The 24,357-nt window shown below is 49.2% G+C and overlaps 1 protein-coding gene across 3 annotated transcripts in view; it reads right to left on the bottom strand.

Annotated features, from left to right (window-relative positions):
- smtnl (smoothelin, like) overlaps window positions 1–24,357 on the bottom strand; it is a 51,621-nt gene that overhangs the window by 3,948 nt on the left and 23,316 nt on the right. For all 3 annotated transcript variants that reach the window (XR_011933732.1, XM_072469996.1, XM_072469997.1), the window contains exons 2-6: window positions 18,265–18,355; window positions 16,483–16,707; window positions 14,251–14,326; window positions 3,138–3,308; window positions 2,053–2,173 (exon numbers count right to left, since the gene is read on the bottom strand). Coding sequence is in view for 2 of the 3 variants with exons in the window: in XM_072469996.1 (XP_072326097.1) it covers window positions 2,053–2,173; window positions 3,138–3,308; window positions 14,251–14,326; window positions 16,483–16,707; window positions 18,265–18,355 (684 nt within the window). In the remaining variant the exon portion in view is untranslated. The remainder of the gene's footprint in view (window positions 1–2,052; window positions 2,174–3,137; window positions 3,309–14,250; window positions 14,327–16,482; window positions 16,708–18,264; window positions 18,356–24,357) is intronic.

Raw genomic sequence — 24,357 nt, forward strand, 5'->3', positions numbered from 1 at the left:
TGGACCCACAGCTCTTCCAGCACCTTTTCAGCATTGGCCGCCTAATAGTAATACCGAAAGTTTGGCAACGCCAAGCTCCCTACTTGTCTCTCCTCTGGAGCACCGTCCTCTTGATCCTCAGGGCCCTTACCCGCCCAAATAAACTCAGTCACAAGCCAGTCAATCTGACGCCTTGGGCAGGAACACCGGGAGGCACTGAACTAAAAATAAAAACTCAGCAAGATATTCATCTGAACCGATTGCAGTCGGCCCGCTGGGGATAGTGGGAGACCATCCCATCTTTGCAGGTCTGCCTTAACCTTCCCCACCAGACTTGTATAATTCAACCTCCGGAGTTTCCCCCAATCCCTTGCTATTTGGACCTCCAAATACCAAAAATGACTTCCTGCTAGCTGAAATGACATCCCACTAAGCTCCACTCTCCACCCCATGCCCTAACCACCAAACATTCGCTCTTTCCTACATTTAGCTTATAGTCCGAGAAGGCCCCTAAGCGCTGCAAAATCCCCATGCTTCCCACTAACGCCTCCGGATCCCTAAGATAACAAATCGTCAGCATATAGCGAGACCCTACGCTCCACCCCATCTCTAACTATTCCTTCCCAAGCTTTCAAAGCCCTCTGCGCCATGGCTAGTGGCTCTATTGCTAACGCAAACAGCAAAGGGGACATCGGACATCCCTGCCTAGTGGCCCTGTACAGACGAAAGGGGTCAGAAGTCACTTTGTTGGTGCAAACACTGGTGGCAAATGGGGCCACGTTTAACAGCCCAACCCACGCTATGAAGTCCGGTCCAAACACAAATTTCTCCATTATCGCGAATACATAGTCACACTCTACCAGGTCATACGCCTTCTCCACATCAAGCGAAATGATCTCTGGAACCCAGCCCTCCCCCAGGGTAAGGAACGTGTTCAACAACCGTCTCACATTTGCCGTCAACCTCTGGGTCTTTACAAGCCCCGTTAGGTCTTTCTTCCCCTCCTCTGGGAGACAAGGCTCCAGTCTTACCACCTACACCTTAGCTAGAAGCTTCGCATCCACATTTCACAGGGAGGTCAGCCGACACGACTCACAGTCTGCGGGGTCTTTGTCCTTCTTCAGGAGCAGGGAAATCGGCGCCTGCCCCAGAGCACCTCTCAGCAAGGAGTCCCTGAACATCCCCGACAATAAAGGGGCCAGCTGGTCTACAATTCGTTCATGCGATTCCACGGGAAACCTGTCGGGCCCTGGTGCCTTCCCCGACTGCATTAACTTCAGCGCCTTCATGATCTCTTCCAACTCCAACGGAACCACTAGTTCTTCCCGTAACTCCTCCCCCACCTTGGGAAACTCCAACTCTCCCAGGAACTCCACCATCCATCCCATCCCGCGGCAGTTCAGCCCTGTAAAACCTTTTGTAGAAGGCCCTAAATACCTCACTCACCTCCTGAGTCGAGACCAGCCTCCCATCCCTGTTCTACTTTCACTCAGATCATGGCTAATACCACATCGTGGACTTTCCCCATATCCCTTAACATCTCCCAATCTCAGATTTAAAATGATCAATTGACCTACATCAATAGCTGTTTGCGGATGGGAATTCCAATCTTCTCCCACCCTCTGTGTGAGAAAGTGTTTCTGAACTTCACTCCTGAAAGGTCTGGCTCTGGTTTTTAGCAGCACGGTTCAATTCCCGTAACAGCCTCCCTGAACAGGCGCCGGAATGTGGCGACTAGGGGCTTTTCACAGTAACTTCATTGAAGCCTACTCGTGACAATAAGCGATTTTCATTTCATTTCCTATCTGTTCCCATTGACATCTTGAAAACATTGATCAGTTCACCCTTTAACCGAGTAATTCCCAAGGAGCACAACCTTGACTTGTCTAATCTCTCCTTGTAATTTAACCCTTTGAGTTCCTCTTCCAGTGCTGATAGAGATCAGCTAATTACACGCGCACTAACCAATGAACCTCGCTCTGTACATCAGTAAAGTTTGTTCCAATCATCACCTTTATCTACCTGCTCCCTCTCTCTCTGGGTAGGCCAATAAGGCATTAACCCTTTGCTTACCTTGTATCCTATTGTCTTGGAGCGACACCACTCCAGAAGGATCTGTTTGATACTGCTTGCACTAGCGACGCCAAAGCTTTGGGATCTTTGGAGCTTTCCCTTCGAAGCCCCAACTTTGCCCCTGAAAGAATGGGTGAACACAGCATAAAACAGACCTGTTCTGGGGTTAGACTGCAAACCGCGGGTTATCACCACACTCCGAATAAACATTTTAATCAATTGGGACAGACAGAACCACAGGAGGCTATTCAGCCCATCATGCTATGCTGGCATTTGAAAGTTATTCAATTAGTCCTTATTTCCCCGTATCCTTATACATTCCCCGTTTCCCTACACATTCCCCGTATCCCTATACATTCCCCGTAGCCCTACACATATTTCATTCAAAGGATGACACTTCGTTCAGTGCAGCGCTCCCTAAGCACTGACCCTCTGACAGTGTGGCACTCCCTCAGTACTGACCCTCTGAATGTGCGGCACTCCCTAAGTACTGACCCTCTGACAGTGCAGTACTCCCTCAGTACTGACCCTCTGACAGTGCAGCACTCCCTAAGCACTGACCCTCTGACAGTGCAGCGCTCCCTAAGCACTGACCCTCTGACAGTGTGGCACTCCCTCAGTACTGACCCTCTGAATGTGCGGCACTCCCTAAGTACTGACCCTCTGACAGTGCGGCACTCCCTCAGCACTGACCCTCTGACAGTGCGGCATTCCCTCAGCACTGACCCTCTGACAGTGCAGCACTCCCTTAGCACTGACCCTCTGACAGTGCGGCACTCCCTCAGCACTGACCCTCTGACAGTGCGGCGCTCCCTCAGCACTGACCCTCTGACAGTGCGGCACTCCCTCAGCACTGACCCTCTGACAGTGTGGCACTCCCTCAGCACTGACGCTCCAACAATGAACACCCGTCAGTACTGGCACCGGGTGTGTCAGCCTGGATTTTGTGCTCAAATCTGTGAATGAGGTTTGGATTATTTTCTCCCTAAGTGGAGAGTCTGCTGCCCAAATTGGCTGGTCCTATCAGTGTAGGTGACCCTGTCCTCCCACAGGCTGGAAGATGCAAGAATCAGAGATGGCCTTACCGTGTACCTTCCTGTTCGAATTTTTCGAAGAGAGCCTTCCTGGATTGCGTTCCGGACGTCCGGGGCAGTGTTTGTGACCTCATCAGCACTGGGCGCTTCTCGCCCTGTCGAGGCAGGGTCGGAGGGGGGGATCGGGATTTGGTAGCTGGGTCTGGATAAAGATTGAGTACACTGCGGGGAAACAGGGTTGCAAGTAAGTGACAGCATCGGAACACGGCAGATACTCCAACACGGGTGCGTGGAGATAGAGGGTTTCTGTATCGAAGGAAACAATTCAGCCCATTGAACCCTTGCTGACTCTGCAAGAGCGATCCAGTTAGTCCCACTTTCCCGTCTTTACCCTGGAGTTCTCAAATTTTCTTCCCTTCAAGTAATTATCCAATTCCCTATTGAAAGCCATGATTAAATCTTCCTACGCCACACACCCAGATAGTGCACTGCAGTTCCTAACTGCGTTGCATGGAAACCTGTTCCTCATGTCGCCATTGGATCTCTTTTCAATAACCTTAAATCTGTTCCTTCCGATTCTCGATCCTTCCACCAATGGGAATAGTTTCCCCGGCCTACTCTGTCCAGACCCCTCATAATTTTGATCACCCCCACCAAATCCCCTCTTCATCTTCTCCAAAGGAATCAGTCCCAATGGGAGATGGTGGTATAGCCACTCGACTAGTGATCTGGGGACCCACTAATGTTCTGGGGACCCGGGTTCAAACTCCACCGCGTGAGATGGTGATTGAATTTGTTACATATCAGATTAACACCATTGGCTGGTGGCAGTCACATGTTACGTAATTCATCATCGGAGCTCTTCGCGAGCTTTTGTGGAGTTAGCCATTATCCCTGCTTCAGCAGCATCCTTGTAAATAAACGCTTTGCGCTATGTTGCACAAACTCGACATGTGCCACCTCTGACTCTCCCTCTTTGCGGCTACAACAAAGAATATAACGAAAGAGAAACTGGCGACGAGACCTGGGCCCTTAAAACTTCAGGGAGTCGGGCAACAGCGTCAGGCACGAAGGGAACAACATTCCAAAAACAGGGTCTTTGACCCTGGGGAAACATGAGAAATTACACCTCAGGCAAAAAATGGATTCCAGCGATTGTATTGGCCGAAACGGGTACGATATCTTCATTGTACAATGTAACGATGAACGAACTTGGCGTCGGCACGCTGACCAATTATTGTCTGCACACAGTGAGATTACAGAGCCTGTACCAGATGTGTATACCAGAGTATGGACAGTGACATGTCCAACTTGAGGACTACAGCTGCTAAAATGATGGAATCTGGTACGACAGAATCATCCACACACAGTTCCTGAGTTGCTTTCGCCAGATGTAACACTGGCCAGTGTACAGGAACGCCGTGTTCCGCCAAAATGAGACAGACGTCCAACCAAGAGACTGTCTTACTAATGTATCTGTGGCATAACAATGTTAGATATGGCTTAGAATCATAGCATTTACAGTGCAGAAGGAGGCCATTCGGCCCATCGAGTCTGCACCGGCTCTTGGAAAGAGCACCTTGCCCAAGCCCTCAGCTCCACCTTATCCCCATAACCCAGTAACCCCACCCAACACTACCGGCAATTTTGGACACTAAGGGCCGTTTATCACGGTCAATCCACCTAACCTGCACATCTTTGGACTGGGAGGAAACCAGAGCACCCGGAGGAAACCCATGCAGACACGGGGAGAACGTGCAGACTCCGCACAGACAGTGACCCAAGCCGGGAATCGAACCAGGGACCCTGGAGCTGTGAAGCAATTGTGCTTGCTACCGTGCTGCCCACAATGTGTTGGATCTGTGTTCAAGTGTTTGAGTGAAAATGCAGGGGACACTAAAGGAGTATCAGAGTGCTTCACCATTGAAGACAATGGCATGTCTCTTCAAGACTTTGGGTCGACTTGATTCAGCATCTGTCATGTGATTTACTTTTGCCCAATTTAATCTGATCTTTTCCAGCCAAGTTCTTCCCATTAGTTTTTTGTTTTATAAATTTAGAGTATCCAATTCATTTTTTCCTATTAAGGGACAATTTAGCGTGGCCAATCCACCTACCCTGCACATCTTTGGGTTGTGGGGGCAAAACCCACGCAGACACGGGGAGAATGTGCAAGCTCCACACGGACAGTGACCCAGAGCCGGGATCGAACCTGGGACCTCAGTGCCATGAGGCAGCAGGGCTAACCCACTGCGCCACCGTCCTACCCCATTTCTTCCCATTAGTGTCGGATAATTTCCTTTGACTATGTGCAAGGACAAATCTGTCATCTGTCCATTTAATTGCACCGTTAATTAATATGGCCCCCTCAATGGAACCACTTCTCCAGTGTAGGTTTTTAACACTATCTTTGAGGCTTGCAGCGCAATAGGGCGGTAAACAGTCTCTGGCACCAACGAGTCAGCTGCTCCACTGTCCATGTCCATCTTCACCAGCTGACCGTCCAGTAATGGAGTGACCCAGTAATGGTTTGTTTCACCAGCAATACCCAGTGCCTTTAATAGCAGTTCATCTTCGGACTGTGAATCGAGTTCTTTCTCATTTGTACAACGTCGACATTTATTCCTTTTTTCGGTTTCCCATAAGACATAGGAGCAGAATTAGGCCATTCGGCCCTTCGAGTCTGCTCCGCCATTCAATCATGGCTGATATTTTTCTCATCCTCATTCTCCTGCCTTCTCCCCATAACCCCTGATCCCCTTATTGATCAAGAACCTATCTGTCTCTACCTTAAAGACACTCAATGAAGGGGGGGGAGAGAGAGAGAGGGGGGGGGGGGGGAGAAAAAAAAAAGGACACTCAATGATTTGGCCTCCACAGCCTTCTGCGGCAAAGAGTTCCACAGATTCACCCCCCTCTGGCTGAAGAAATTCCTCCTCACCTCTGTTTTAAAGGATCGTCCCTTTAGTCTGAGATGGTGTCCTCAGGTTCTAGTTTTTCCTACAAGTGGAAACATCCACTCTATCCAGGCCTCGCAGTATCCTGTAAGTTTCAATAAGAACCCCCTTCATCCTTCTAAACTCCAACGAGTACAGACCCAGAGTACTCAGCCGTTCCTCATCCGACAAGCTCTTCATTCCAGAGATCATTCTTGTGAACCTCCTCTGGACCCTTTCCGAGGCCAGCACATTTTTCCTTGGAGCCGGGGCCCAAAACTGCTCACAATACTCCAAATGTGGTCTGACCAGAGCCTTCTACAGCCTCAGAAGTACATCCCTGGTCTTGTATTCTAGCCCTCTTGACATAAATGCTAACATTGCATTTGCGTTCCTAACTGCCGACTAAACCTGCACATTAACCTTAAGAGAATCGTGAACAAGGACTCCCAAGTCCCTTTGTGCTTCTGATTTCCTAAGCATTTCCCCATTTAGAAAATAGTCTAGGCCTAAATTTCTCCTTCCACAGTGCATAACCTCACACTTTTCCACATTGTATTTCATCTGCCAATTCATTGCCACTCTCCTAGCTTGTCCAAATCCTTCTGCAGCCCCCTTGCTTCCTCAACCTGTCCCTCTACAGATCTTTGTATCATCTGCAAACTTAGCAACAGTACCTTCAGTTCCTTCTTCCAGATCATTAATGTACATTGTGAAAGGTTGTGGTCCCAGCACCGACCCCTGAGGCACACCACTAGTCACCGGCTGCCATCCTGAAAAAAAAACCTTTATCCCCACTCTCTACCTTCTGCCAATCCTCTATCCATGCCAGGATCTTACCCTGAACACCATGGGCTCTTAACCTATTTCACAATCTCCTTGTCAAAGGCCTGGAAATCTAAATAAATCACATTTCCCATTCCCATTTGATTTATTTGGCTCTTGCTTTTTGCAACTTTTGCCTGAAGCTTGTTTCTTTCTCTAACAATCACACTCAATGTGGCCTTTCTGCCACAATTCCTGCGTACGATGTCTTTGCACCAACAATCTGCTGCTGAGAGCCCCGTTTTTGCACACGTGTGGCAAGTGTGAGTCTGTGTCTGTGTTCGAGTTTCGGCCGATATCTTGTGAATTCTGGTGCTCAATCTCCAATGTTGAGCTTCTTTGGATGTTAATTCCATGGATGCAGCAACTTCCAAAGCTTTCTTTAAGTTCAGGTTGCTCTCAGTTAACAACCGCTTTTGAATAGCTTCGCTCCTTAAACCACAGACTAATCTATCTCTGATGGTATCATTTAACACATCCCCGAATTTACAGTGTTCAGCCAGTCTTTTCAGGGTAGCTACAAACTGTGGAATCGATTCACCTTCTTGGCTGCGCTTATGAAACATAAACCTTCCTGCGGTGACTTAACGGCTTCTGTGACGAGTGGCCCTGCAATATTTCATCGTAGGTTTTTGTGCCTGGCTTTTCCAGCTGTACCAGGCTCCTCAGGAAGTGAAATGTTTTTCCCCCCACTGTGCTCAGGAAAGTTGGGACTTTTGGGCAGGACGGTGGCGCAGTGGGTTAGCCCTGCAGCCTCACGGCGCCGAGGTCCCAGGTTCGAGCCCGGCTCTGGGTTACTGTCCGTGTGGAGTTTGCACATTCTCCCCGTCTCTGCGTGGGTTTTGCCCCCACAACCCAAAGATGTGCAGGGTAGGTGGACTGGCCACGCTAAATTGCCCCTTAATTGGAAAAAATGAATTGGGTACTCTAAATTTATTTTTTTTTAAAAGGAAAGTTGGGACTTTTATACCTGCTGCTATCTTGTTTGCTTAGACACAATAGTCAAATCTCTCTGCATAGGAGCTCCGTCGCTCTGTGTTCTCATCAAACAGTCCCATGGTGCCAAAAACTCCCATCATTTTTCTCTATGGAAGGACCTGCGTGTACACAAAGTGCCACAAATTTCTAGCACTACCTTTCTCCCCAAGACCAGGCAAACCTAAGCTCAGCCTGTTTCCTTTATGTTTTGCAACACCCTCAGCTCTAGGTTTATTGTTTCTGGGTATTTGCTACTCACGGCGCCCCCCGCTACTGTTACGGATTGTTTCAGGAAGAGCACATGGCGGGCTTCTTTCCAGAACAGTTTTCCTGAGGATTCCTCGATGATTTCTCGGTTCCTCTAGTTGGTTGTTTGTTTCCCCCCCCGTCGCCAGCTTTCATGTAACGATGATTTTAATCATTGTTGTTAATCATCATGGTGCCTACAAAAGCTGCTCTCGTCGCCAGTTTTTAATGTGGCGGTTTTAAAATTAAGTCTACAGGGTTCGCAGGTCCACACAATTGAAGAGCTTTATTTAGAAGATGTTAACACTACAGGCTGCTGTGTGACACGCAAAGGGCCAATGAGTTTGTTGTGATCGGTCTCTTAAAGTGCCCCTGCTCCACTGCAAGGTTGCTAGTGAGGAAACGCCAGAAACACCCTGAGTACACAATAAAAAGTCATCGGGGGTCGGCAGGAATGTGGGGTTGAGGCCACAATCAAATCAGCCCATGACCTTCTTGAATGGTGGAGCAGACCCGAGGGGCAGGTGGCCTCCTGTTTCTAATGAGTCCTGAGACGCTAAATGTTCCACTCTCTGCAGATGCTGCCAGACCTGCTGACTTTTTCCAGCATTTACTGTGTTCATTTCCGCACTATTTTGCTTTTATTCTACTTTTAACAGAAGTTGGGCGTCGAGCATTCCATGTGCTAATCACCTTCATTGTTGACCTTTTCCTAACCCTCTTCTTCAGTTCTTGTTGCGATTATCTTAATCCTTTTAGTGGCCGGGCAGTGAAGTGTGAATGGTTTTCATGTTTCAAACAGATTTGGGATCAGCTTAATGAGAGCTGATGAGGCACTGCGCGGGAGTTGAGTGTTCAGAAAACCCAGCTCTCCTGGTCGTTGTAGAGCCAAGATACAGACTCACTGTGTGAAAGCAGCCTTCAAATTCTGCTCAGTCCCGAGTAGGGAGGACTCCCTTTCTTGGAAGAAGCAGTAAACATGGAGAATTCATAGAACCATTGAAATTCCTGCAGCGCAGAAGGAGGCCATTCAGCCTATCAGGTCTGCACTAACCCTCCGAAAAAGCACCCTACCGAGGCCCAGTCCACTGCCGATCCCCTTAACCTCATTAACCCACCTAACCTGCACATCCATGAACACTAAGGGGCAATTTATCATGGCCAATCCACCTAACCTGCACATCTTTGGACTGTGGGAGGAAACCGGAGCACCCGGAGGAAACCCACGCAGACACGGGAGAATGTGTAAACTCAACACAGTCACCCAAGGCCAGAATTGAACCCGGGACCCTGGCGTTGTGAGGCAGCAGTGCTAACCTGAGTCCCTGGCGCTTTGAGGCAGCAGTGCTAACCTGAGTCCCTGGCGCTGTGAGGCAGCAGTGTTAACTTGGGTCACTGGTGCTATGAGGCAGCAGTGCCAACCTGATTGCCTGACACAGTATGTAGATAGGCCAATGAGAGGCAAGGCCATATTGGATTTGGTACTGGGTAATGAACCAGGACAGGTGTTAGATTTGGAAGTAGGTGAGCACTTTGGTGATAGTGACCACAATTCGATTAGGTTTTCTTTAGTGATGGAAAGGGATAGGTATATACCACAGGGCAAGAGTTATATATGGGGGAAAGGCAATTACGATGCGATGAGGCAAGACTTAGGATACATCGGATGGAGAGGAAAACTACAGGGGATGGGCACAATGGAAATGTGGAGCTTGTTCAAGGAACAGCTACTGCGTGTCCATGATAAGTATGTACCTGTCAGGCAGGGAGGAAGTGGTCGAGTGAGGGAACCGTGGTTTACTAAAGCAGTCGAAACACTTGTCAAGAGGAAGAAGGAGACTTATGTAAAGATGAGACATGAAGGTTCAGTTAGGGCGCTCGAGAGTTACAAGTTAGCTAGGAAGGACCTAAAGAGAGAGCTAAGAAGAGCCAGGAGGGGACATGAGAAGTCTTTGGCAGGTAGGATCAAGGATAACCCTAAAGCTTTCTCTAGATATGTCAGGAATAAAAGAATGACTAGGGTAAGAGTAGGGCCAGTCAAGGACAGTTGTGGGAAGTTGTGCTTGGAGTTCGAGGAGATAGGAGAGGTGCTAAATGAATATTTTTTGTCAGTATTCACACAGGAAAAAGACAATGTTGTCAAGGAGAATACTGAGGTTCAGGCTACTAGACTAGGAGGGCTTGAGGTTCATAAGGAGGAGGTGTTAGCAATTCTGGAAAGTGTGAAAATAGATAAGTCCCCTGGGCCGGATGGGATTATCCTAGGATTCTCTGGGAAGCTAGGGAGGAGATTGCTGAGCCTTTGGCCTTGATCTTTAAATCATATTTGTCTACAGGAATAGTGCCAGAAGACTGGAGGACAGCAAATGTTGTCCCTTTGTTCAAGAAGGGGAGTAGAGATAACCCCGGTAACTATAGACCAGTGAGCCTTGCTTCTGTTGTGGGCAAAATCTTGGAAAGGTTTATAAGAGATAGGATGTATAATCATCTGGAAAAGAATAATTTGATTAGAGATAGTCAACACGGTTTTGTGAAGGGTAGGTCGTGCCTCACAAACCTTATAGAGTTCTTTGAGAAGGTGACCAAACAGGTGGATGAGGGTAAAGCAGTTGATGTGGTGTATATGGATTTCAGTAAAGCGTTTGATAAGGTTCCCCATGGTAGGCTACTGCAGAAAATACGGAAGCATGGGATTCAGGGTGATTTAGCAGTTTGGATCAGAAATTGGCTAGCTGGAAGAAGACAAAGGGTGGTGGTTGATGGGAAATGTTCAGACTGGAGTCCAGTTACTAGTGGTGTACCACAAGGATCTGTTTTGGGGCCACTGCTGTTTGTCATTTTTATAAATGACCTGGAGGAGGGCGTAGAAGGATGGGTGAGTAAATTTGCAGATGACACTAAAGTCGGTGGAGTTGTGGACAGTGCGGAAGGATATTACAAGTTACAGAGGGACATAGATAAGCTGCAGCGCTGGGCTGAGAGGTGGCAAATGGAGTTTAATGCAGAAAAGTGTGAGGTGATTCATTTTGGAAGGAATAATAGGAAGACTGAGTACTGGGCTAATGGTAAGATTCTTGGCAGTGTGGATGAGCAGAGAGATCTCGGTGTCCATGTACATAGATCCCTGAAAGTTGCCACCCAGGTTGAGAGGGTTGTTAAGAAGCTGTACGGTGTGTTAGCTTTTATTGGTAGAGGGATTGAGTTTCGGAGCCATGAGGTCATGTTGCAGCTGTACAAAACTCTGGTGCGGCCGCATTTGGAGTATTGCGTGCAATTCTGGTCGCCGCATTATAGGAAGGATGTGGAAGCATTGGAAAGGGTGCAGAGGAGATTTACCAGAATGTTGCCTGGTATGGAGGGAAGGCTGAGGGACCTGAGGTTGTTTTCGTTAGAGAGAAGGTTAAGAGGTGACTTAATTGAGGCATACAAGATGATCAGAGGATTGGATAGGGTGGACAGTGAGAGCCTTTTTCCTTGGATGGTGATGTCTAGCACGAGGCGACATAGCTTTAAATTGAGGGGAGATAGATATAAGACAGATGTCAGAGGTAGGTTCTTTACTCAGAGAGTAGTAAGGGTGTGGAATGCCCTGCCTGCAACAGTGGTGGACTCGCCAACACTAATGGTATTCAAATGGTCATTGGCTAGACATATGGACGAAAAGGGAATAGTGTAGATGGGCTTTAGAGTGGTTTCACGGGTCGGCGCAACATCGAGGGCCGAAGGGCCTGTACTGCGCTGTAATGTTCTATGTTCTATGGGTCCCTGGTGCTTTGAGGCAGCAGTGCTAACCTGGGTCATTGGTGCTGTGAGGCAGCAGTGCCAACCTGGGTCCCTGGTGCTTTGAGGCAGCAGTACTAACCTGGGTCACTGGCGCTGTGAGGCAGCAGTGCCAACCTGGGTCTCTGGCGCTGTGAGGCAGCAGTGCTAACCTGAGTCCCTGGCGCTGTGAGGCAGCAGTGCTAACCTGGGTCACTGGCGCTGTGAGGCAGCAGTGCTAACCTGGGTCACTGGCGCTGTGAGGCAGCAGTGCTAACCTGGGTCACTGGCACTGTGAGGCAGCAGTGCTAACCTGGGTCACTGGCACTGTGAGGCAGCAGTGCTAACCTGGGTCACTGGCGCTGTGAGGCAACAGTGCTAACCTGGGTCACTGGCGCTGTGAGGCAACAGTGCTCATTCCCTATGGCTTTCTTTTGATATTTTTGTATCCTCTCTGTTTCCTTTCTAGTTGTGAAGCCTATGAGCTCAAACCGAACTTCCAGAAGGTGCCAGGAATTACGTAAAACTTCAGTCTGCCCTAAACTCTTGTCCTGTTTTAAAAATAAATTTAGAGTATCCAATTTTTGTTTTCCAATGAAAGGGCAATTTAGCATGGCCAATTCACATGCCCTGCACATCTTTTTGGGTTGCGGAGGCGAAACCCACACAGACACAGACAGTGACCCAGGGTTGGGATCAAACCCGGGGTCCTCAGCATCGTGAGGCAGCAGTGCTAGCCACTGTGCCGCCCTTCTAAACTCTTTTCAAACCCAGAAGAGAACCCGGAGCTTCAACTCTTTGCTTAAATTTATATAGGACCTTGAATGTAGTCCCAAAACTCATACCAGGAAGCTTATCAAGCAAGTTGTGACAGCAGGACACAAATCAGTGTTCTTCAAACTCAGGGGCGCGGGTCGCGGGTGGGTCGGGCAGGCGTCGGGAGGATCGCGGAGCCGTCCTTCGCGCGCTCCCGATCGTGCAAATCCCCGCGCAGCAGCCAGCTTTTAATAACGCTGGCTGCAAGCGGCCTTTAAAATGGCCGCGAACATGGAAAAAGAATTCGGCAGCATTGCGCATGATCGGGCGCACATGATCATCGGAGTGCAGCCGCTGTTTTTTTTAAACGGTCTCAGCTTTTTGTTTTACAAGTTTGGGTTTTTTTAATTCATTTTATTTTTATTTTTTTCCATTTATTTTATTCATTTAAAAAAAATTTCTTTACAAGTTCGGGGGGGTTTTATTTAATAACATTTAACGGGAAAAAATGCAGAACTTTGGACAGATGGAGACTCCATACTTTCCGACACCGGAAGGCTTCACCTTCATCCAACAGATTCCACTGGAGGAGCGTGTACGAGGGCCAAAGGGACCCAAAACCATTTCCTCCATTTTTATCAGCAGCAAACAAGGTAAGAGAAAATGGTGGGTCACGAAGGTCGGCTGGCGTGGGTTGCGAGGGTCAGCCGGCGTGGGTCCCGAAGGTCGGCCGGCGTGGGTCGCGAAGGTCGGCCGGCGTGGGTCGCGAAGGTCGGCCGGCGTGGGTCGCGAAGGTCGGCCGGCGTGGGTCGCGAAGGTCGGCCGGCGTGGGTCGCGAAGGTCGGCCGGCGTGGGTCGCGAAGGTCGGCCGGCGTGGGTCGCGAAGGTCGGCCGGCGTGGGTCCCGAAGGTCAGCCGGCGTGGGTCGCGAAGGTCGGCCGGCGTGGGTCCCGAAGGTCAGCCGGCGTAGGTCGCGAAGGTCGGCCGGCGTGGGTCCCGAAGGTCGGCCGGCGTGGGTTGCGAAGGTTGGCCGGTTGGTAAAAATGGGTCCCCGGAAAAAAAGTTTGAAGAACACTGACACAAATAAAGGAGAAATTAGGCTAGCTGAACAAAATCTTTTAAGGAGCATCTTAAAGGGGGAGAGAGATATGGAGAGGTTTAGAAAGGGAATTCCAGAGCTTAAGGTTCACACAGATGAAGACACGGCCGCCTATGGTGGAGTGAGATCCCGCAGCATTGTGGGGCTGAAGGAGATTAGAGAAAAGGGGTGGCCATGGGGGGATTTGAAAATAATTGTAGAAATGGTCAGACCCTTAGTCAGTGGTGGTGAGTAAAGGGGGCTTGGTGTGGGTAAGGACAAGAGGGATTTGGATGAACTCATGTTCCCAGAGGATCGGAGGTGGGAGAGTCATCAGGAGAGTGTTGACAAAGAGGTTGGAGCAGACCAGAGTGGTGAGTGCAATAATCAGGAGTTTATATCACGGTGTAGAGTTGGTCAAATGAAATGAAAAAGAAATGAAAATCGCTTATTGTCACAAGTAGGCTTCAAATGAAGTTACTGTGAAAAGCCCCTAGTCGCCACATTCCGGCGCCTGTTCGGGGAGGCTGTTACGGGAATGATCTGAGCGTGTTTGATTGCTTGGGATGATTTCCTTGAGTCACTACCTGGATGGAGAGTGGACATCACCGGACATCGAGTAACTGATCGAAGAGACGGTCTTACCCGCACTGACATTCTTGTCTGAAAAAGAGACAATGAAATAGCAGCAATGAGGATCCACAGAATCACATCACAAACACGTCCCTTTACCCACTGTTGATAGCCTCACAGACCTTTATAGCCAGTCTACAGAAGGGCTATTCTGGATGGCAAGAAATTCTGGCCTATCCAACAATGTCCCCATCCCAGGAATAAATAACACAATCCTAGTCACCTCCAATGTACCTGGAATAAAGGCAGCGTGTCCCTGATCTGAAACTAACAAACATTGCTTTACTCATTAACTCAACTTCACCCTGTGAAATATTAGTGAGCAGCCTGTCAGCATCAGCCTCCTGCAATTAACCCACACCACTAGGCAAAGGCTCAGTCCTCAACAGGATTGCCTTAAATGCACCAGGTACTGGAACAAGGAAGCTGCTCCCTGTGTTTGAAACTCCGTGAAGGGATTAAATTCGCCCAGATTCTCATCAGGATCCCAGAATGTAGCAAATTTCAGTAAGTAAAAATCCTCCCAGCAAATCCCATTACCCAGTGTTTGAAGCTAGGTTTAGAATGCCAATTAAAGAACTGTTAGTTGTAGCTCAGTGGACAGCACTGCGAAATCGATGCTAAACCCAAACGATTAAACTCCATGCTCCGGGCAGACACTCCCAGTGCAATACCAAGGGAGTGCTGCACTGTTAAGTCAGTATTGAGAGAGTGCTGCACTGTCAGAGATCAGTACTGAGGGAGTGCTGCACTGTCAGAGGGTCACTACTGAGGGAGGGCTGCACTGTTAGACAGTCAGTATTCAGGGAGTGCTGCACTGTCAGAGATCAGTACTGCGGGAGTGCCGCACTGTCAGAGGGTCAATACTGAGGGAGTGCTGCACTGGCAGAGGGTCAATACTGAGGGAGTGCTGCACTGGCAGAGGGTCAGTACTGAGGGAATGCTGCACTGTCAGAGGGTCAGTACTGAGGAGGTGCTGCACTGTCAGAGGGTCAGTACTGAGGGAGGGCTGCACTGTTAGACAGTCAGTATTCAGGGAGTGCTGCACTGTCAGAGATCAGTACTGCGGGAGTGCCGCACTGTCAGAGGGTCAATACTGAGGGAGTGCTGCACTGGCAGAGGGTCAATACTGAGGGAGTGCTGCACTGGCAGAGGGTCAGTACTGAGGGAATGCTGCACTGTCAGAGGGTCAGTACTGAGGAGGTGCTGCACTGTCAGAGGGTCAGTACTGAGGAGGTGCTGCACTGTCAGAGGGTCAGTACTGAGGGAGTGCCGCACTGTCAGAGGGTCAGTACTGAGGGAGTGCCGAACTGTCAGAGGGTCAGTACTGAGGGAGCACCGCACTGTCAGAGGGTCAGTGCTGAGGGAGAGCTGCACTGTCAGAGGGTCAGTACTGAGGGAGAGCCGCACTGTCAGAGGGTCAGTACTGAGGGAGTGCAGCGGTGTCGAAGGTTAGTACTGAGGGAGTGCCGCACTGTCAGAGGGTCAGTAGTGAGAGAGTGCCGCACTGTCAGAGGGTCAGTACTGAGGGAGAGCTGCACTGTCAGAGGGTCAGTAGTGAGGGTGTGCCGCACTGTCAGAGGGTCAGTACTGAGGGAGTGCCGCACTGTCAGAGGGTCGGTACTGAGGGTGTGCCGCACTGTCAGAGGGTCAGTACTGAGGGAGTGCTGCACTGTCAGAGGGTCAGTACTGAGGGTGTGCCGCACTGTCAGAGGGTCAGTACTGAGGGAGTGCTGCACTGTCAGAGGGTCAGTACTGAGGGAGCGCTGCACTGTCAGAGGGTCAGTACTGAGGGAGAGCCGCACTGTCAGAGGGTCAGTACTGAGGGAGTGCCGCACTGTCAGAGCCTTCACTGTTTCAAAAAGCAACAGGAGGATTTCGGCTTGACGAACTGGCCCAATCCTTTATCCAAAAATCACAAAAACAGATTATCGGTCATTATTATGTGGATGCCTGCGGGATCTTGCTGTGCGCTGATTAGCCGTTCTGGTTCCCATTTTACAACAGTAACTCCATTTCAGCAGTACTTCATTGGCCGTAAGCAGTTTGTGAAGTCCCACGGACGTGAAAGGAGCCGATCTTTCTTCAACAAGTGAGTTACACCAGTCGGAGATTGCTCTATCAGGAAACAGGGCCTGAAATGGGAAAGTTCGAGGAGAGATTATTGAGTTTCTGCCTCCACTCACCAGCCTGATTCACAGTTTGACTGACGCCCTCCGTCTGGTGCCTGCCTGCAGCCAATTGGTTGAGGTTTTCCGATCGTGAGGTCGAGCTGGTTGACATTTCCGCCGAGAATTTCTCCCCAGATTTGGTAACCGCGGTGATGGGCAGGTGAGCGAGGCCCACTGCCGCAGGCTCATGCTCCCGCAGCGCCACGGCTGTGACCTGCCGGGCTGTTGTCAGCTCCTTCCCTGCTTTGGGTGAAAAGTGACAGTTTGTTAGAGCCGTGGCCCATCGCAAACAAGGAACAACCCAGCACTCTGAGTCCCTGAACTCTGGCCCGCCCCCCTGGTGAAAGCCTGGCCTACATTCTGGCAGCAAGAATGAGGAAAGAGAATAGAAGTGGCACAGTTTTAAAGGGGTTGGAAGGAAACACTGAGAAGGCTATTAAAAAATCACATGGGTTCCTGTTTTTTTTTTATTTATAGGGGAATAGAGTGGAAAAACACAGAGGGTATGCTAAAGCTTTCTAACACACTGGTTAGAGCTGGAGTACAGACTTGTCTAATCCTGAGTTTGTGGGAAGGCGAGAGGAAGTGTTTTTCTTAGAACAGATACACGAAAAGTAAATTTAATTGAAGAGTTTATGATTGTGAGGGCTTTTGATTGTGTAACTAAGGAGAATCTGGTTCCGTGGGCAGGAAGCAGAGATTAGCGAACCGGCGCGGGCTCGGAGAATCCTGGCCATGCTGTCTGACAGGGCAGTGGAAGATTCAACAGGACCTTCCAAATTTGCAGACTACGGGGAAAGAGCAAGGGAGTGGGACTAATTGTACAGTTCTCGAAAGGACCAGCACAGGCATGTTGAACCAAATGGACCTTTTCTCTGCTGCATCTTCTATAATAATCTTTATTGTCGCAACTAGGCTCACATAAACACTGCAATGAAGTTACTGTGAAAAGCCCCTAGTCGCCACACTCCGGCGCCTGTTCGGGTACACGGAGGGAGAATTCAGAATGTCCAATTCACCAAACAAGCACGTCTTTCAGGACTTGTGGGAGGAAACCGGAGCACCCGGAGGAAACCCACGCAGACACGGGGAGAACGTGCAGACTCCACACAGACAGTGACCCAAGCGGGAATTGAACTTGGGACCCTGGCACTGTGAACAACAGTGCTAACCACTGTGCTACCGTGCCGCCCTTAAAATCCAGATGCACTATTGCATGGCAGAGGATGGTTTCGATCCATCGACCTCTGGGTTATGGGCCAAGCACGATTCCGCTGCGCCACTCTGCTGCTGTGCTAATTGGCAGCCATGTTTGTTGCATAGCAACAGTGTGTGCACTTTAAGGTATTATCACTGTATATGAACTCGGGCCATTTCAAAATAAACACAGGTTTTCCGCATTCTCGAGCAGAAAATAATACCTGTTGCAGAACACCACGGGATCGATCTATCAGTTTCATTGATTCTCTTTGAATTGACTTTTATGATATAAAAGAAATACTTGTATTTCTATGGCACCTTTCAGAACCTCAGCACATCTCAAAGCATTTTACAGCCAATGACGTACTTTTAAAAATGTAGCCGCCAGAGGAAACACAGCAGCTAGTTTGCATACTGCAAGGGCGTGATTCACTGGCTGCATTGTACCCGGCGTAAATCCGGACGCAACAGGTGAATCCTGCGAGAGCTGCAAATCAGGCCCCACGTGGGCAAATCGCGAGTCACCCGGCGAAACTAAAATAATTAAAGCCCTGTGCAAAGAACGCTGTTCAGGGGAAGGATTATCTCGTGTCTTGCCTCTTGTGGAGTGGAGCATGTTCATTTCTGCACTGAGTTTTGTTAATTTGCCACCATCTGTCCCGTTCTGCTCTGCCATCTGCTCATCGGGCTGAAAGAAATAGAGGAGAAAAAGGGAAATGGGTTAAACCTCACCGCCCCAAGAAGTCAAATTCTTCCCACCTCCTTCAAACTGAGGAGTAGGGTTGAGTTAACCAAACCAAACTGAGGTGGTGGCTGAGTTGGGTTGTGGAGGGGCTGGCTATTTGTGGGAAGGCTGGGGTAGGTGGGGGTGCTGGCTGGTTGGGGGGGAACCAAGGGGGGGGGGGGGAGTAATTATACAGGACTGCTATTTCTGACCATTGCTACAACCAGCTGTGTGGTTAGTGAATGAGGATCGGCACTTGGCTTGCAGCTGAGGCTTGGCGTCTGGTTAAAGTACAGGAGAGTGGGTAAAATCTCATACATTCCAGTTGTCAGCCATGGGCAGCACTCTCATCTCTAAGTCAGAAAGCTGTGGGTTCAAGACCCACTCCAGAGGCTGGGGCATGAAATCCCGACTGGGAGTGCTACATTGCTGAAGGTGCTAACTTGCTGGTGGGCACAAGAGTATCCCACAACCAACACTCCGAAGAGCAGGGGAGATCTCAGTGTCCCTCAGTCAGCATCACAGAAACAAATCGGGTCATTTCTTTAATAGAATTCTAGAATATACAGTGCAGAAGGAGGACATTCGGCCCATCGAGTCTGCACCGGCCCTTGGAAAGAGCACCCTACCTAAGCCCACACCTCCACCCTATCCCAGTGACCCCACCTAACCTTTTGCACACTAAGGGCAATTTAGCATGGCCAATCCACCTAACCTGCACATCTTTGGACTGTGGGAGGAAACCGGAGCACCCGGAGGAAACCCACGCAGACACAGGGAGAACGTGCAGACTCCGCACAGACAGTGACCCAGCCGGGAGTCGAACCTGGGACCCTGGAGCTGTGAAGCAACTGTGCTACCATGCCCCCATTTTTACCTTGACTCTTTATGTGAACCAGCTGTGCAGGAATTAGCTGCTACACTTTCCACATTACAACTGTGACTACATTTTCAAAATGTTTGATTTGCTGTAAAACACTGGGATATCCTGGTCTTGTGAAAGACATTTCAGCTCTGCCCTGACACTACTTACGGTTCAGGAAAAGCCTCTCCGTTAGCAGCGAGGGGACACAAACTGATAGGAGACTCCTGTGCGATACTTTATCAACAAGATAGGGACAAGAGGAGGCTATTCTGCCCTTTCAACCTGTTCTGGCATTCTGTTTCTATCTGGCCGATCTGTACTTCAGCTCCAGTTACCCGTCTTTGATCCCTCGATTTCACTCGATACCCAACAAGAATTAAGCTGATCTCGGATCACAGATTCTGAGCGTTTCCAGTTAAAAAGGTTCCTTTGAAGTTCGGAGGCTGATACTAAGTGGAGGGCGCTGAGCCTCACCGACACTCTCTGTCAATGTTTACTTTCTAACACTTTTACTGTAAGACCGAGAGCTCAGTGTTAGTCTGCACTGTAGCCTGTTCATAGTGTGGCGTCTTGCGTGATGACACGGAGTGAGAGAAAGATGAGCTCGTTTTAAGTGTTGATCCCGGACAGATGGAGCATAAACAATGATCTTTAAATAGAATGACACCAAGAGGCCGGGGAGCTGAGCTGAGAGGCTCCTTCAAAAGTGAACTAAGGTTAGAGGGTGAGCCTGCAGGATCCATTGGGAGAGAGCCCAGCTCACAGTGAGACACTGGGGATTTCACCTTCACCCTCACTGCCTGGCTGCTAACTTGGAGAAGGGGGTGGGGGTTGGTTAACATTCACCCTTCACAGAAGCTGTCTTGAGTTTCATATCATTTCAATTAATGGGAGGAATAGCTATCTGGTCCCATAGCAAAGTGTGTTCCCTTCTCCCCTCCTCTGGAGTAACAACTGAGGGTGGCGGGGTAGCTAGGTGCTGCATATGGGAAGGTGGCGGGGCATGTGGGGAGGTGAGGGTGCAGTGGAGGGGGGTGGGGGTAGCTAGGAGGTGCATGTGGGGGTGCAGTGGAGGGGGGGTGGCGGAGCATATGGGGGTGCATGTGGGGAGAGAAGACAAAAATCTACCATCATTAAGTTCACACAGTATTGAGTGTTGTGGCTCAGACACAGAATATGGACAGGCGGATTGAAGCATTGACTGTGGAAATGTACCCTAGAGGAGGCAGAGTTACAGCAGAGAATGGGAGGTGATTAGTACTGAGTGATAGGAATAATAAAGTGATAAGGTGGAATTAATAGAACATTACATCGCAGTACAGGCCCTTCGGCCCTCGATGTTGCGCCGACATGTGAAACCACTCTAAAGCCCATCTACACTATTCCCTTATCGTCCAAACCCACGGGAGGGTTTAAACTAGTCACGGGAGGGTTTAAACTAGTATGGCAGGGGGGTGGGCACGGGAGCAATAGGTCAGAAGGTGAGAGCATTGAGGGAGAACTAGGGAATAGGGACAGTGTGGCTCTGAGGCAGAGCAGACGGGGAGAAGTTGCTGAACACAGCGGGTCTGGTGGCTTGAAGTGCATATGTTTTAATGCAAGGAGCATTACGGGTAAGGCAGATGAACTTAGAGCTTGGATTAGTACTTGGAACTATGATGTTGTTGCCATTACAGAGACCTGGTTGAGGGAAGGGCAGGATTGGCAGCTAGACTTTCCAGGATTTAGATGTTTCAGGCGGGATAGAGGGGGATGTAAAAGGGGAGGCGGAGTTGCGCAACTTGTTCGGGAGAATATCACAGCTATACTGCGAGAGGACACCTCAGAGGGCAGTGAGGCTATATGGGTAGAGATCAGGAATAAGAAGGGTGCAGTCACAATGTTGGGGGTATACTACAGGCCTCCCAACAGCCAGCGGGAGATAGAGGAGCAGATAGGTAGACAGATTTTGGAAAAGACTAAAAACAGGGTTGTGGTGATGTGAGACTTCAACTTCCCCAATATTGACTGGGACTCACTTAGTGCCAGGGGCTTAGACGGGGCGGAGTTTGTAAGGAGCATCCAGGAGGGCTTCTTAAAACAATATGTAAACAGTCCAACTAGGGAAGGGGCGGTACTGGACCTGGTATTGGGGAATGAGCCCGGCCAGGTGGTAGATGTTTCAGTAGGGGAGCATTTCGGTAACAGTGACCACAATTCAGTAAGTTTTAAAGTACTGGTGGACAAGGATAAGAGTGGTCCGAGGATGAATGTGCTAAATTGGGGGAAGGCTAATTATAACAATATTAGGCGGGAACTGAAGAACATAGATTGGGGGCGGATGTTTGAGGGCAAATCAACATCTGACATGTGGGAGGCTTTCAAGTGTCAGTTGAAAGGAATACAGGACCGGCATGTTCCTGTGAGGAAGAAAGATAAATACGGCAATTTTCAGGAACCTTGGATGACGAGTGATATTGTAGGCCTCGACAAAAAGAAAAAGGAGGCATTTGTCAGGGCTAAAAGGCTGGGAACAGACGAAGCCTGTGTGGCATATAAGGAAAGTAGGAAGGAACTTAAGCAAGGAGTCAGGAGGGCTAGAAGGGGTCACGAAAAGTCATTGGCAAATAGGGTTAAGGAAAATCCCAAGGCTTTTTACACGTACATAAAAAGCAAGAGGGTAGCCAGGGAAAGGGTTGGCCCACTGAAGGATAGGCAAGGGAATCTATGTGTGGAGCCAGAGGAAATGGGCGAGGTACTAAATGAATACTTTGCATCAGTATTCACCAAAGAGAAGGAATTGGTAGATGTTGTGTCTGGAGAAGGGGGTGTAGATAGCCTGGGTCACATTGTGATCCAAAAAGACGAGGTGTTGGGTGTCTTAAAAAAATATTAAGGTAGATAAGTCCCCAGGGCCTGATGGGATCTACCCCAGAATACTGAAGGAGGCTGGAGAGGAAATTGCTGAGGCCTTGACAGAAATCTTTGGATCCTCGCTGTCTTCAGGGGATGTCCCAGAGGACTGGAGAATAGCCAATGTTGTTCCTCGGTTTAAGAAGGGTAGCAAGGAAATTCCCGGGAACTACAGGCCGGTGAGCCTTACTTCAGTGGTAGGGAAATTACTGGAGAGAATTCTTCGAGACAGGATCTACTCCCATTTGGAAGCAAATGGACGTATTAGTGAGAGGCAGCACGGTTTTGTGAAGGGGAGGTCGTGTCTCACTAACTTGATAGAGTTTTTCGAGGAGGTCACTAAGATGATTGATGCAGGTAGGGCAGTAGATGTTGTCTATATGGACTTCAGTAAGGCCTTTGACAAGGTCCCTCATGGTAGACTAGTACAAAAGGTGAAGTCACACGGGATCAGGGGTGAACTGGCAAGGTGGATACAGAACTGGCTAGGCCATAGAAGGCAGAGGGTAGCAATGGAGGGATGCTTTCCTAATTGGAGGGCTGTGACCAGTGGTGTTCCACAGGGATCAGTGCTGGGACCTTTGCTCTTTGTAGTATATATAAATGATTTGGAGGAAAATGTAACTGGTCTGATTAGTAAGTTTGCAGACGACACAAAGGTTGGTGGAACTGCGGATAGCGATGAGGACTGTCTGAGGATACAGCAGGATTTAGATTGTCTGGAGACTTGGGCGGAGAGATGGCAGATGGAGTTTAATCCAGACAAATGTGAGGTAATGCATTTTGGAAGGTCTAATGCAGGTAGGGAATATACAGTGAATGGTAGAACCCTCAAGAGTATTGAAAGTCAAAGAGATCTAGGAGTACAGGTCCACAGGTCATTGAAAGGGGCAACACAGGTGGAGAAGGTAGTCAAGAAGGCATACGGCATGCTTGCCTTCATTGGCCGGGGCATTGAGTATAAGAATTGGCAAGTCATGTTGCAGCTGTATAGAACCTTAGTTAGGCCACACTTGGAGTATAGTGTTCAATTCTGGTCGCCACACTACCAGAAGGATGTGGAGGCTTTAGAGAGGGTGCAGAAGAGATTTACCAGAATGTTGCCTGGTATGGAGGGCATAAGCTATGAGGAGCGATTGAATAAACTCGGTTTGTTCTCACTGGAACGAAGGAGGTTGAGGGGCGACCTGATAGAGGTATACAAAATTATGAGGGGCATAGACAGAGTGGATAGTCAGGCTTTTCCCCAGGGTAGAGGGGTCAATTACTAGGGGGCATAGGTTTAAGGTGAGAGGGGCAAGGTTTAGAGTAGATGTACGAGGCAAGTTTTTTACGCAGAGGGCAGTGGGTGCCTGGAACTCGCTGCCGGAGGAGGTAGTGGAAGCAGGGACGATAGGGACATTTAAGGGGCATCTTGACATATATAAATAGGATGGGAATAGAAGGATACGGACCCAGGAAGTGCAGAAGATTGTAGTTTAGTCGGGCAGTATGGTCGGCACGAGCTTGGAGGGCCGAAGGGCCTGTTCCTGTGCTATACATTTCTTTGTTCTTTGTTCATATGTCTATCCAATGACCATTTGAATGCCCTTAGTGTTGGCGAGTCCACTACTGTTGCAGGCAGGGCATTCCACGCCCTTACTGCTCTCTGAGGAAAGAATCTACCTCTGACATCTGTCTTATATCTATTTTCCCCTCAATTTAAAGCTATGTCCCCTCGTGCTAGACATCACCATCCAAGGAAAAAGGCTCTCACTGTCCACCCTATCCAATCCTCTGATCATCTTGTATGCCTCAATTAAGTCACCTCTTAACCTTCTTCTCTCTAATGAAAACAGCCTCAATTCCCTCCGTCTTCCCTCATAAGATCTTCCCTCCATACCAGGCAACATTCTGGTAAATCTCCTCTGCACCCTTTCCAATGCTTCCACATCCTTCCTATAATGCGGCGACCAGAATTGTACGCAATACTCCAAATGCGGCCGCACCAGAGTTTTGTACAGCTGCAACATGACCTCATGGTTCCGAAACTCAATCCCTCTACCAATAAAAGCTAACATACCTTACGCCTTCTTAACAACCATCTCAACCTGGGTGGCAACTTTCAGGGATCTATGTACATGGACACCGAGATCTCTCTGCTCGTCCACACTGCCAAGAATCTTACCATTAGCCCAGTACTCTGTCTTCCTGTTATTCCTTCCAAAAT

This window comes from Scyliorhinus torazame, chromosome 12, assembly GCF_047496885.1.
Source record: "Scyliorhinus torazame isolate Kashiwa2021f chromosome 12, sScyTor2.1, whole genome shotgun sequence".
Classification (NCBI taxonomy): domain Eukaryota; kingdom Metazoa; phylum Chordata; class Chondrichthyes; order Carcharhiniformes; family Scyliorhinidae; genus Scyliorhinus; species Scyliorhinus torazame.